Raw genomic sequence first — 15,370 nt, 5'->3', positions numbered from 1 at the left:
CTGCACGGTTGCATGTCCTGATGTTTTAGCTGAAACACAAAACTTACCTGAAGTAGATTGGTCAAATAGTCTACGAGTTACAACATTTTTTGTCAAATAAGTGTACAAATTTAAAATTCGCGCCAGCTTCCATACATAACTTTGGAGTCGGGGGAGGGGGCTCCTGGGTGGGGGGGTTTCTTCCACATGACATTTCAAAGTTTTATCTGAACATCTGTCAGCAATTACAACCTCACATACAAGTATATAAAGGTCCTAAAAGTACGTGAATGTTGTAATCGGTAACATGGGTCATATATGACCCATTGGCTGTTTTCGCCTATACTTTCTATGGGTCATATATGACCCATTGGCTGTTTAAAGGTTAAACACATTTCGTGCATACAAATCGAAAAACATCGCGAAAATTCAACATTTCTTTTACTCTAGGCTTTTAAAAATAAAATCTACCACATGTACGCGTGTACAACATTTTCCAAATTTTTATCCCCACTCCCCTCCAAAAAAAACTATTGTACGGGTTATACATGGAATAATTTCGGCAGCCATATGAAAATATGTGTAACTGGATGTTTCCCACAATTTTTCATAATCTATCGGAAGATTTTGCATCACCGAAATGAAAGGTTCTGCCTATAGCCTGAACTCAGGGGCGTACCCAAAGGGGAGTGGTAAGGGGGCCTTAACCCTAATTTGGTAAAAAGAAGTACACACGAAAATCCTAGGCACGCCACTGCCTGAACTGCCCAGTATGAGAAGGAAAGTGAACGAACACCTTCAACGAGTAATCCACATACCTCAACAATTGCCGTCAACAATTTTCGCGACCTTCTCTAACTTGGGGTCGGCCCTCCCAGATGGCGCAGTGGTAACGTCGCCGCCTTGTAATCAAGGGGTCCCGGGTTCGGATCCCACTTTAAACTGTAGGTCCAGTCCCGATTAGCCTTCCTGTGCATAAAGTGGTCTTTAAAAAAAACAAATCAATCTAACTTAGGGTCACTTTGGCGCCAAATTTACCGTTACAGTGACGCCCCCGTCCCCAATTGCTCTGACAGAGCTCAGATTAATAATTCTGATAAAACCTCTCGCTCCAATTTTTACACTCCCTTCGATATAAATGCTGGGGAAAATGTTCTGTCGTTGCTTCGGAATTTGCACATTTTAGAATTATTGCACTTACCTTTAGGCATACCGCAGGGCCCCTTCGTCCGTCCGTTGTCCAGAAAGTCCAGGTCATATTTCCTCGCAGGAGGAAAGGTCAAGGCCACGTGAGCTACAGCAGCGCCGCATAGCGACAGAAGCACAAACAAAACCACGGTCCTGTGTTCATCCATGATGACGAAACACCACTACAACACTAGCACACTGCACTTCGGTCCATGAAACACCACAAGCCGAAAGACTCCTTCCAGGCACCTGGAACAAGGGAAAATATTTGTTACACAAATTGCAAGGTATAATTGGTTATTAGTTTTAAAAAAGGAAAACCAAGAATGCCTGTAAGTTATTAATTGGAATACACTTGAAAGTCCAATGGCGCTATATCAGGAAGTATAAAAGGTCAGGCAGGCTATTTCTTCCGCGCAGCTGGCATGATTAACAATATGGGAACAGTTTTTTTTTTAAATTTGAATTACAATTTTTTGGGTGCGTTAGCACTGAGGCTATTTTACACCCGTCACACTATACGGGGTCCAGACCCTATAACGATCAAATCTTGCTATCAGGCAATACAGGGTGGGCCAAAAGTCAGGTGACAGCATTGTCATAGGAAAGGCTGGTGTATTGGAGGTCCACTTTGGCTACATATGATGTTTGGAGGGAGGGGCAAACCCAAGGACACATGTGACAACCCTTGACGCCATCTTGGAATCCGCCATCTTGAACGCAACTTAGGTTTCTTAAATGGAACCATAGGCATGTGGCATATCATTTCCAATTTTTTTTCGTCAGGAGTTCAATGCCGCAAACGGTTTTGTCCTATCGTGAACCTTTTCCTAATTATGGCCTGTTTTATCTTTGTAGGTATCACCGACTGAATAATGGTGCTGACGACCGAAGAACGTGTGGAGATCATCCTCGTGTGTCGAAATCGGAGCTCGCGTGTTGTGGCTGCAGAGTTTAATGCATTACACCCCGATAGAGAGCCCATTTCCCACAATGGTGTGGCCAAACTCATCAGCAGATTCCGACAGACGGGATCTGTGGCCGATAAAGCACGCAGTGGTCGCCCGAAAACATCAACAGATGAGGCAACCACTGTCGCTGTCCTCGCATCCCTCTCCAAAAGCCCCCAACGTAGCACCAGACGTATCGCCCTTGAATCTGGAGTTAGCCGAACGTCCATACGGACGATACTTGCCGTTAACAAGTGGCACCCATACAAAATCCAGAATTTACAGCATCTGGTGAAGCGGATTGTGAATGCTTGTGCTGCTGTGCGTCCGGAGACATTGCTGGCTATGCATGTGGCACAAACCATTGTGCGCGAGGGTGGTCTTTCGAGCATGTGTTGTGAGGAGATACAAAGAGGGCAAGACAGGCCATAACTAGAAAAAGGTTCACGATAGGACAAAACGGTTTGAGGCATTGAACTCCTGACGAAAAAACAATTGGAAATCATGTGTCATATGCCTATGGTTCCATTTAAGAAACCTAAGTTGCGTTCAAGATGGCGGATTAAAAGATGGCGCCCGAGGTGGTCACATGTGTCCTTGGGTTTGCCCCACCCCTCAAACATCACACGTGGCAAAAGTGGCCCAGCAACACACCAGCCTTTCCTATGACAATGCTGTCACCTGACTTTTGGCCCAACCTGTAGATTAATCACCGTAATAAGCAATAAAAAGAATTGGACTGTGGCTGTTCCCCAAGAGCTGCACTGTGGAATACGGATAACAAGCCGGTTTCCCGAGCGAAGAGGCCGATCCTCGGGTAAAAAAACAAAAATACAACTTTGGAGCCAATGAACGGATTCGATTGAAATTTAAGAAAGCCCGGTATCAGATCCTGATCGGCAAAATCCCAAAAACATAACATGATAGGAGGTGAATGAAGGGAGATATTAAAGGTTAAAGAGCGAGAGTTGATGACAATATGTACAGACTCCCCGTCGCTCTCTACGGAACGACCGTGCAGAATATAACGGGTCCGGCGAGAGGGTAGCCTCCCTTCGAGGAGTCGCTGGAGATAGGTCAAGGAACTCAAATTACACGGGTAAAGATAGAAGGGTAGGATGCCACGGTTTGAGTACGATTTAAGAAGGCGTAGACCGAGAGGGTATCATAACGAACATTTGGAATAGCACATAAATAGACAAGCGGAGAAGCGGAAAAGACAGTTTATCTTACACAACCCCTCGGGAACCATCCGCGCTTGCAAGTACTCGCCTCGTGTGTCTAACCAATCAGTGTTGTGTTTAGTTCGCCCGGGATTGTTTACAATCACGACGGGGTAGAGAGCGGGAAAGAGCCCACGTGAGGTTCACCCGCTTGCCTCCCTCGAAGATGCTGAGATCCAGAAGTGTGAAGTCTTACCGTCTAGAAGCCTTCTCATTCATCACGCCACAATTGTAATTAGTGCGACAGATGAGCTTGATGTTCACTGCATATCTTCTCAAATCTTTGTATCAAAGAGGACAAAGCCAACTCACTTCCTGTTCCATTTTGATATTTTCACGATGTTTGCATTTTAACACAGCAACTGCATAAATCCAGCTTCGCACAAATATGACGTCGCAAATGAAATTAAGATTCGCAGCCTATCAGCGAATATTCATATTGTACTGATATCCAAAACTTGAATTAGTTCCATGCTGCCAAACTTGGTCTTCTGCGTATTATCACAAGACAGCTCAATTCCTTCTTCAACCAAGTGGAGGCACATAGTGGTTCGGATCCCACTTTAAACTGTAGGTCCAGTCCCGATTAGCCTTACTGTACATAAAGTGGACTTAAAACATAAAATTAATCACTTAATTAATCCCTTCTTCTGCAGAAGTGAATTCAGATGAAGCTCTGGCCTTGAATGGCTCCTGAATCCATGCGAACTTGTCAATATTATCTTCTTCAAAATATTTCTCAAACCAGTTGATAAGCTGTGAAAGATGCTCTTCAGAAACAGATTTTATGTTGCTAGAGAAATCATTTCATTTCAGTGAAAATATTTTAATATTTCGTTGCGCACACTTTGGGAAGTACTGAAGAGTGAAAAATGAATACAGTGTGAAATTTCTGTTATGTTTGCCCAAGAACATCTAACACCATCATTGAAATACATTATATGCCACACAATGACTGTTCATACTATAAAAAATGTGAGTAAATACGGAATATCATAGATAATCAGTTTGTTTTGAAACATCGTATCTGCGTCACTTCAAATATTTAAAAAAAACTGGAAACAAATGGAAGTACTGACATCTTACTTCTAATTGTTCGAAGCAGAATCTTCTCAAACAACCCTTTTTTGAAGAGACACAAATGTCATCTTCTCTTACACGTAATACACCCTGAACTGCATTTTGCAAATTAACAAGGATCTGGTGTCTGAACAGCCTGAGAAAAAGTTAGCTCAACGTAACATCCGTAAGCGTAAATATAACTGACAGACTCATATGTGGCCATATTCGTCAGTTGAATGAATTGTAGTCTTATATAATTTGCATTTTTACAATCATGCTAGCTCCTATAGCTGTTTAAATCACTTATAATCCTGACAATACGTTACGCGCGGGTTCGATGTGACGCTCTAGCTCTCCGTCCTGCGCATGAGCACAGGGATGCGCAGAGGGCTACAGCGCATGACGTTACAGAGAATTCTCCACGCACGCGCAGAAGAATACGCCGAATAAATAAAGATGTTCTGGCAGTGAGCGAAATCTATACGTCAAGCGAAAAATATTACCCTTTCCTTTTACACTTTTTTAATGCCCGTTTTTTTAGCAAATGCGGTGGTTTCCACCTTCACGCCTGCTTGGGGCCACACGTGCTTTGGTTTCCTGTAAGGTTCAGCCTCCTTTCAGATGTGGGTCAACAAAGGACGGAACCAATTTGCAAGGAAACCAATCGCCCGATGGAAGTTCACGCTTCACCGGTTTACGACAGAAGGCAGGAGAGTGCCTCGGCTCAATCACCCGCTTCCTCTGCGTGGAAAGAAGACCGCCAGAGATTACTTGAAGAATCTGCACAGATGAGAACAATGAAAAAGGAGCACATGCCAAGAATTTAAAGTTTCATCCATCACGTTTGTGTTCAGATACACGAGGTTCCGACCAACATATTAAAGTACGCATGCTCGACAATCACACTGTCCTCAATTTTTTCAACATAGGAGATTTCAAGGTATAAGAGGCATACTACAAGAATTTATGAACATTTCTAAACACTAAATAGTGACAAGGTACTTAATTATTAGAAAAAAATTAACATATATCAGTCATAAGGTAGATATTACTTAAACACTTTAACCTGCCATGTGTATGAGATTGATACACAACATGCAGGCAGCGTGTATAGACATATACACAGCTTTTCTTAAAACAAATATGTGTAGGAAACTACTATGTTACTTAAAGGTCCCGGGTTCGATCCCCGGCCGGTTCAAATCCGGGAACTTTTCTAACGTTGGAAGCGGCCCCGGCGTCCACCCAGCGTCGAATAACATGGGTACCTGGGGGAAACCCTGGGGGGTAAAGGCGGTCAGGGGCGTAATGCTGATCACACCACCCCCAATCACGACCGGATCAAGAAAGTGTTGGGGCGTTACCCTCTCACTCCCTATACGCCTTCATGGCGTGGTGCTAAGCACAGAGGAGCACTTTACCTTCTTTTAACTACTATGTTACTGCAGGGTGTGTGTAATTGTTATTCACACGGCCTAAGAACAAATTTATAAAAATGTATCGCACAGGCCGTGTGCATAATTACACACACAAGAAATTGTGGTAACAGTTTCATACATCGGAGACACATTTCTTCAATTTTACACAAGAAACTACTTACGGAAATGAGTTTCTCCAAGGTTTACAACGTTCGTCGAGGTATTTTCTTTCATCTTGGAATATATTTGACCGGGAAATCATGTATTTTTCAAGAGAAATATCTCACCGACGCACAATTGCCATTGCTTTCATTTGCTTGCCCTACGACAACGGGATGCTGCGTACGTTTGATGACGTAAGCCGCTGTCAGTGTTTCAACCCCCCTTTTTTTACTATGATTGCCTAACGTAAGCTTATCGGAAATGGTTCGTGGGGCTATCAGTGTATGGTTCGTGAGGCTATCCGTCAGCTACCCGTGCATAATGTATAATTTCCACCGGTGACGAACACGATAGTAGGTATTTTTCGGTGAAGAAGGTTGAAACACTGCATACCCACAACGTGAGTCAAGATGTGTCCGCCACATTGTGTGTTCCGGAAGCGAAGAAAGGAATAAAAAAAAACACTCACAATGTGAAAAATTGCGTTTGTTTTCGTGTAAAAAGCATAATGGCACCTTGAACTATGTTCCGCAATACACCATTGATAAGTACGAACCATGCGAAACACAAAATATGCGATTTTAATGTGTCTCCGTTCTATGAAACTGGTACCGAAATTGTAAAACTCGTCCTGGAGGAAAGTGTTAAAAGTTTGTCTATTGTAGCAAAAATACAATGCTGAAACGAGACACGTCTCCACTGATGCCTCCCGAAATTTTGTCATATTGCACCGCTCTGGAAGAACTTTTTACAGAAACAAGATTTGCAGTGCTTTACAGAATCCGGCGAACTGAATTCTAAAATAACTTTCGCCGATTGTCCCTTGTTTTCAAGGGGATATGACAAGGACAATCTATCCGCAAATCTTGTATCGTATGTCTTGACACGCACCTTTAGACTTGAGTGTAAATGTCCTAAGTTAACTAATTTCTCATCATTGGACTTCTCAGGTTTTGCTTAACATGGCAAGGAACCACAACTACTTAGATTGCACTAACCTCTACACGTGCAGAGAAAAATATATGTGTTTCACTATCACAAATAACAAATTCAGATATGTTTCAATTTTTATCTTCCTCGATCTTAAGAAACCTACACACTTCCACAAATATTAAGATTTATCAACGTTAATCACATAAACACACTGAAAAATACTTAATATGTAACTTACTAATTGTTACATTCACTATTACTACATTTTGCAATCAACCAATATCTTCGTTATCACATGTTGATTTTTCATAACCCAATCTTCTAGCTTTTTCTTAGAGGTTAGCATAAAGGTTGTTAAGTGAATGATATTCAACAGTTTGGAACATAGATATTAACAGTAGAACCTGAACTCGGCAACTTTGGCTAGAAACTGCAAACGCGGTGTGAGCCATAAAAAATAAAGAAGAAGAGAGGTTGGTCGTCAACCACAAATGTTCAGAAATACGTCATACTGTCAGAATTATTGACAAGGCCCTTAGACCTTACAGTCTTATGCATAGGAATCTTGTTTTTCGCTATCACAATCACTCCGTAATCCGTTATTCTTTCTTGGGAAATGTAGTATTTTACTTGTTTTTAGCGTTTAATGTTTTAGTGTATAGTCGATCTTTATGAGGGAGATGGATTGCACTGTGACGCCTGGGATCTTGGGTTGAAATCCCCGTCGGTATTAACCAAAAGTGGCAGAAAAACGAAGTAAAATAAATCAATTTTAGTGTTTTGTACCCTCATGAATCCAGACCCTCACCTCACCACTTTACAGTTCCGTCGAGCATGAACGTGAGGATGACGTCACATCCGTGAAAGAGAGACAGGTTGAACCGCAATATACATATCTGATCGGAACTGGACCTACAGTTTAAGGCGTACAGAATTTTCCATCTAGGGGGGTGTAAGTGTAAATTTACAGCCAAAACATCATAAATTAGGCCTTTGTAAAAAAAAATATTTGTTAGATGACCCAACGGCATAAATGAGAGCACCTTCTTACTATCGACTCTTCGGTATTCTTTTTACAACAAAAACTTGGCGCTTCTAATTGTAAGGGAGAATTCACACCGAAGCGACACGCTGCAAGTGACATGTGTTGCTTGCAAGCGAACACTCAGTAATCAATTTAACCTTTCGAAGCGAAGCGACAAGCTGCACGTGTATCGTGTCGCCTCAGTTTGTTGCTCGCATATGCGCAGTGAATGTTTCATTCCAACGAGCTATATTTAGACTCTAGAAGTGAGATAAAACCGCTGGCCTTACAACATGTTTGAACCTCTAAATTGTTGATATAATGAAGTATCGATATGTAAAATCTTAAATTCTGGAAAGGTATTTACGAGGAAAATCATTGGGCTAAGGGCATTGACTTTAAACAAAAAAAATACCGGGTTACGGTTTCAAAAAGGTTGAGAATCATTTCTCTAGTGTTCAGGTCTTCGCTTTATCCAGGCTGAAAAGCGATACAGTTTGAGGTGAGTGCGTATTATGTATCTGTTTCTCATGCACAACATGCCTCTCTCGAGTTTCAACAACTTGCACAAATTTTAAAACGCGATTTATATGTATCAATGTATCTTGTTACGTTTCTTTCGGATGACTAATAAACTGATTAATGCAATTATATCAGTATCATCATGCGAACTGAGCAAGAAACAAGTGTCGCGTGCAGCTTGTCTCTTGGGTGTGAAACTCTCGTGTCACGTGTCTCTTAGGTGTGAAGTCGATGACTCGATCTCAACAACTTACTTGAAAATACTTTTTCTTTAACTTTGCACATTAATTTACATGTAGCTACCCTTGAAATAAAATATTAAAAATCATAAAGAGTAATAGTCCGAGTATGTCTAGGCATGTTGACAATTATAAAATTAGATTTTAGATTATTTGTCAACCATTGAATATTGAGCTATTGTAGATTCCTCAGATCAACATTAATACTGTCCTTGAACATTCAAAATTAATGGCTTTGATATTTTACTTAGCGTTTGAGCTTACGACGCATTCAAAAATATTATTCTTATCAGTATAATTCTTCCTCAGAATAAAGACAATTGCTGCGCAAAGAAAAGAATTTAAGAACTTCTCATGGCTACAGGGTAAAGGGGAATTTGCCTGTACGCGTCTGTTGCTTACCAGTAATTAGCGAAATGGAAATGCTATTCGTTGGCCACTCGTAACAGCTGGGAGTAGCCTGTGGTATCTCTGGATCTCAAAATCAAAGTTCCAGTTTGTTAACCGCAAGGATAACTTATGTGTTAACGACCTTACGTAAAAAAGGAGAAACCAACAGTGTTGCTTTCTAGCTTCTTTGCTACAGTAGGTATATACTTAAACAATGTTGCCAACCCCATTGATGCCCCTGCGGATACGTACAGCATTTTCAAATTACAACTCAAACGGTTTCTCTCAGTAAAAAATGTTTGCAACAAAAGTTGTTCGTAATTAGGAGACTTCCTTAAAATTTTAGAGGACACACTGGATGGATACCCTGATTGGATACCAGAAAGGTTCATCATTCGATTTGGCACGTGGATTTTGTTGCTCTATCAACAAGCACAAAATCTATAAATGAAAGACAGATATCAACTTACTATATTTCATGTATTTCACTACATCCCATAATACTAAAACAGTAACAGTGATAATGAAATATCCTTCTTCTTATCAAATATTTTTATCTCTACAATGTAGTTCTGAATGTTATAAATAATGGTAGTCACAATTTTCATGTAGCAAAGTTCTTCCAAGCTTTTCTCTGCGTCGAAAATATAGGGTGTTCAAAAAGTATTGGTCGATTTTGCAAGACTATACCTGCTACTAAATTAGAGACTCGTCCTGCAGGTTAGAAAGTGTTTCATACAGATTGATTGATATTGCTTTTCTGTCACTCTGTCTCTCATTCATGTCCAGGGACTCCTGACCTCGTAGCGCGCTGTGCTAACCAGTCCGCCACGAAGGCAGACATTTTCTGATATTGGACGGCTTCAACAATTGATTCCACAACCAAAGGCGTTCGCAAATTTTTTTCTCAGGGGGGGCAGAAATGATCAAAGTGGTGGGAACGTGAAAATTCCCATAAAGCATCAACCCATCCTCTGCATTTTCTCAATGTATCCATACAAGGATTCCCCCACTTTTCCCCAGCTAGGAATTTCCACATCGAACACTGGAAGCAGATAAAGATTTAACATATTGTCCTTGAATCATAAAAACGCATATTTTACCTTTTAGTGTTATTACAACTTTGTTAACAAATTTAATTCAAAATACCTTGCCATTGTTGTCAAGTTGAGACTTGAGTCTGCTTTTTAAACAAAACTAAATTCGACTTGCTTCCTTTCCATATGCTTCTATCAATTTGCTGATGATTGCTTATCTCGCCTGTGAAGCTTTGGTGTTTGGTCCGTGAATCTGACGTCATCGCTTGTAGGAAAAGCAAGGGGGCGGCCTGGATACATTATAGTGAACTTATTGACTCGGTGAGAAATGATGAACCGAGTATTGATAAGAAGTTATTTCATGAAGGGCCTAATTTGCTTTCATTTCCTCTTAGTGAGAGTTACACTTTTAATTTCTCCATATGTATACATTTATTCCAGTGAATGAAGGGGAAAATATTTAGAATGTCGGGAATAGTTCCGTAAAAACGTTACTTTGGTTGTTAGAACATGCAAAATCCCAGTAATACCCCCCCCCCCCCCGATTCCGCCCCACCCCAAACCTCAGATTTGCAGATTCTTAGTTCCTGGTGCGAAAAGCTCGTCTTGTCATCGAATGAAATGCCATGGCAAATAAGCTCATTTTGTTTCTAATCGACGCGTGTTCCGGAATCAGAAATTGACTCCTCTTTCGTAAACTTGAGGAAAGAGTTACTTCGAAGGCACGATAAGCTCTTGCACGTAAAAACTCCTATGATGGTAAAAATGGTCGAATTCTTTTCTACAGTTGGCTACACTGTTTCGATCTCATTATGGGAACATAAACAACCATCAAAGCCTGTTAAGTCACGTATCACGCTCGGGCGAAAACAGTCACGTGCACGACTACAACAAGCAAAGGTGGTGATTTCCGAAATCAACAGTTTTTAGACGATCTTGGCATTAGCGTCAGAAACAAACACGACAGGGTTCTGCCGAATCACCAACGTACGGTGCTCTTGGAGCGCCATCAAGGTTGGGCCAGAGTGGGCCACAGCCCCCCTTACAAGGTGTAACAGACAAATTTAGCGCGAAAATAAAATATTCCATGTGAAAATGCTTCTGAACCTCAATTTTTAAAATTAAATGCAAAGCTGTAACTTTATCCTATCTAGTGAGTGAACAATCTAATAATGTCATTGCATAAATAATTCAAGAATTATACATTCTTAAGGTAGAAGGTATTTTACCTATAACTCACTTATTTTAACTTTTTGATTGACTTATGTTTCCTATTGTGTCTGTAGTATTATATTTTTAATTGTGCTTTCCATCTGCCTCTTCGTCTGTCATTCCTTTACTACCATTTTGGCATACCGGACTATAAATATGGGACAGAGGGAGTAATCAAAATCTAATTATTCATAACAACTCGTTTGAACCAGTTTCCAAATTCAAATACTTAGGAGTAATATTAACATGTGAAAATTATATTGAAGAGGAAATAAAAAGTAGGCTTAATTCAGAAATGCATGTTACTTCTCTCTTCATAAACTTTCGTGTTCTCGTTTAATATCTAAGAAACTAAAAGTTAAAATATACAAAACAGTAATTTTGCCTGTGGTATTATATGCATGTGAAACTTGGTCCCTTACATTGAAAGAGGAACATAAATTGAGAGTATTTGAAAATAAGATCCTTAGGAAAATCTTTGGACCTAAAAGGGATGAGGAGACAGGTGAGTGGAGAAGGTTACATAATTTAGAACTACATAATTTGTATTCATGTCCAGATATTATTAGAATGATTAAATCAAGAAGACTTAGGTGGGCAGGCCATGTGGCACGAATGGGAGAGGAAAGAGGAGTTTACAGGATTCTTGTTGGGAAACCTGATGGTAAGAGACCTGTAGGAAGGCCAAGACGAAGATGGAGGGATAACGTTGAGATGGACCTAAAGGAAATCGGTAGGGATGGAAAAGAGTATATAGATCTTGCTCAAGATAGGGACAGATGGAAGGCCTGTGTTGCTGCAGCCATGAACCTTCGGGTTTAAGAAGGCTAGAGGGTTAGTTAGTTGTTACATCCCCCCCCCCCCAACTACACTAGAATATTCAAAGATCAATTATCTTCTCTCTGTATCTTAAGTAACTTATTTCTCATCATTTGACAATTCACAGAAATTAAAATAAATTTCTAATTAAGTGACGAGGGAGTGTTTCGTCTGTCCCACCCAACAGAAAATCGTTCACTTATCTGGGAAATAATTTTAAGCAACAGTGTTAAGTTTCATATTTAATTGCACAGAAACTGTAAGGAAAATGTTGCTTAACTACCAGTAGAATAGTCACTTTAATTTTTTTCAGACGATTTTATTTTCCTAAACAATATACAAAATATGGTTACATAGAACGATTATTATTTTTATGTATAGGGATGGATCAAAAAGTAGTCAAACTACTTTCGGAGGTATGCGCTTATGCCCTGGTACCTGAAAATTAACCCAGGGCGTCAGTTCCGCGAATTTTTACGGATTCCCCCGCTTTTCTTTGATTCATCCTTTATTTTCCATTTTTCATTACAATAATTCACTGTGACATTGGCATGAATGCCCCAGTGTGAAGAACCAAATTTGTTCGGTTTTCCTGAACAATGTTGGTTTTACATCATTCCACAAGGTAAGAAGATTAAGATAAAGGTTAGTAATAGTAGGAAGTAAATATGTGTTAGTGTTTAACATTAATATTGTTTATGAACACAGATACGAAATTACATAAGTGTGTAATTGGGTGGGCAATGTTTTGTTAGGATAAGATTTATTGTGTGTCGTGTGAATTAGTGTTGATGAATGAGATGAGGGATGGACATTAACACGATTCTATGTTAAGCAGGATCTAGTATGTTATGTTTGAGATAGTGAGAGTATTACTGGCTTTGAGATGTACGTATTAATAGTAGGAAGGGATATGAAAGAACGAGTGGTACCTGATGCAAGGAGACTTGCGTGAGACCAGCAAGAGTTGGTCGGACTGGGATGAACATCGGTACGACGGTTGGTACCCAGGACATCCATCATCAGGAAGGAAAGAAGTAGGGAGGGATTTCCTGGGAAGTATCGGGTACATTAGTACGTTCGGTAGTGGAAACATAGAGAATTGTCAAGAACCAGTGAGAGAAGTTTGCAGAGTGTTTAGTAACGAGAATAAAGAAGGGGGTGTAAGATTACAGTTTAAGAAAGAAACGAAAAAGAAAAATCTGGGTTAAATTCGGTTGGTTGCTTCAATATAAAAATGTAGTCTGTGTGTCCACCTGTAACAATGCAATGCCCCATAATGATAAATATACTTTTTTTCCTTTAAAATGTGGCCCATCTAAATCAGGGTTTCCACATGAACTCGTATTTCCCCATTCCCTCAAAATAGACGCTAAAAGTCATTTTCCGGAATAAGGCATTCAAAAAAGCAGTTATCCTGGAAATAGGCACTTATGACTAAAATAGGCAAAACAACTACAGTAAAACCTCGTTAATACGGACCCCGATAAGCCGGACTTTGCTTAATCCGGACAGGCAAAAGAAAAAACAGAACGCAAGGTTTTAAATGTGGCTAGAAGTCAACAAGAGAACTTCCCAAAGAAAAGATAGTCAACCACTGATGAAATTCTCTTTCCCGCAGACTTTGTACTGTACTGCATAGTGTATTTAGGCCTGTGCCCTTTGAATAAACCATAATAAACGTGTTTTGTTGCTATAAACGGAGTTTTAATGCACTTTCTACTGTTCTTTTAGGTTCACAAAAGGTCGTAACAAAGGATTGTGAACAAGGGTTGTCCACAGGGCTCAGTGTTAGGCCCAACCCTATGGAACCTTACTCTGGAGCCTCTGCTGATGGAATTACATCAGTCTAGGGAAGTTGCTGATGTGATAGCGTATGCAGACGACATACTTATTCTGATTATGGCCAACAGTAGAACTGCCTTGGAAAGAAGAGCTAACCGAGCCATAAGTCTGGTTAGGAGACTGGACTAAGACATCAAAAATGAAAGTTGCCAAAGAAAAATCTTATCATATCTTACTTAAAGGGAAGCTATTAAGATCCCCAATTATAAGGGGTACAAAAATAGCTACTAAAAAATCTACTAAAATTAAATACCTTGGCGTGTTCCTGGAAGCTCAATTGAGATTCAGACAACATATAGAGGAGGTTTCCTCTAAGGCGAAGGCCCTACTACACAGTATCTTGAATACGGGGAACTCGGCATATAAACTTCCTTTTGATGTTTCGATGATCTATTATAGATCAAACTTCCTGCCAGTGATATGCTATGCTGCGTCAGTCTGGGCGCATCTCTCAGCGCAAAAACAAATCAGAGATAGTCTCAGATCTGTACAACGGAATGTCCTGTTAAGGACCCTCGGAGCGTTTAGTACAACATCCAAGACTTCGATAATAGCTGTTGCTGGGGTACTCCCCTTAGACTTTGAAGTTCGACAAAGTGCCGCTTGTTACTGGTGGAAAAAGGGACTAAAAGAAAAGGTACATGACCTGCTGGGAACTCGGGTCAATTCCATCCAAGAAATTAAACAACATATGGAACTCTTGGCAAAAAGAGTGGAGTCAACTCCAAATATCTGCCCAGACTAGAAAGTACATACCGGACGTACGGGATAGGATGAAACTTTCCTTCTTCAAACCAAGTAGGGGTATGGTCCATTTCATGACGGGTCATGGCCCATATAGGACTTATCTTCGAAGATTTAATCTTAGCAATGATGATCAGTGCTTAACATGTAGGGTGAAAGGAACACCGGAACATGCAATAGTCAGCTGTAAAAAGTATTCTGATAGTCTGATACCACGATTAAGGCAGGGTCTAGATGAGGTCACACTGGCACAGGAAATCCATAGCATCAAGACCTTCGGCAGGATTAACAGACTGGCTGGACTAATTTCGTCATTAGAAGAAATTGACCACAAATCAGCATCTCGGGTTAGTTCTGGAAATGAGACTTCAACATTAAGTACCACCCGACAAGTTGGAATAAGAAGAAGTAGCCGAATCAGACAAAAGAAGATCCCATCGTCAAAACAGAAGACCGCAGAAAATGGACAGACACAAAATGAACAAAGATATTATGAGGAGGGCCCAACCGCCTTGAATCGAAGGAAGTTCTACATAAAATCCTTAAGAGGCAGTGCAAGTTCGAAGAACTAGTGACTTGCAAAGTTGTATGGGTAATTGGTAGAAACTAATTAGCGATTGTGA

The 15,370-nt window shown here is 40.4% G+C and overlaps 1 protein-coding gene across 3 annotated transcripts in view; it reads right to left on the bottom strand.

Moving 5' to 3' along the window:
• Positions 1–15,370, bottom strand: part of nahoda (DOMON-like domain-containing protein nahoda) — a 309,215-nt gene that overhangs the window by 232,151 nt on the left and 61,694 nt on the right. For all 3 annotated transcript variants that reach the window (XM_083115355.1, XM_083115356.1, XM_083115357.1), the window contains exon 2: positions 1,181–1,416. In XM_083115355.1, coding sequence (XP_082971481.1) covers positions 1,181–1,334 — 154 coding nt within the window. In that variant the 5' untranslated portion in view covers positions 1,335–1,416. The remainder of the gene's footprint in view (positions 1–1,180; positions 1,417–15,370) is intronic.

This window comes from Lepisma saccharinum, chromosome 30 (genome assembly GCF_977018435.1).
Source record: "Lepisma saccharinum chromosome 30, izLepSacc3.1, whole genome shotgun sequence".
Lineage (NCBI taxonomy): Eukaryota > Metazoa > Arthropoda > Insecta > Zygentoma > Lepismatidae > Lepisma > Lepisma saccharinum.
This window is presented reverse-complemented; position numbering and strand designations above follow the sequence as displayed.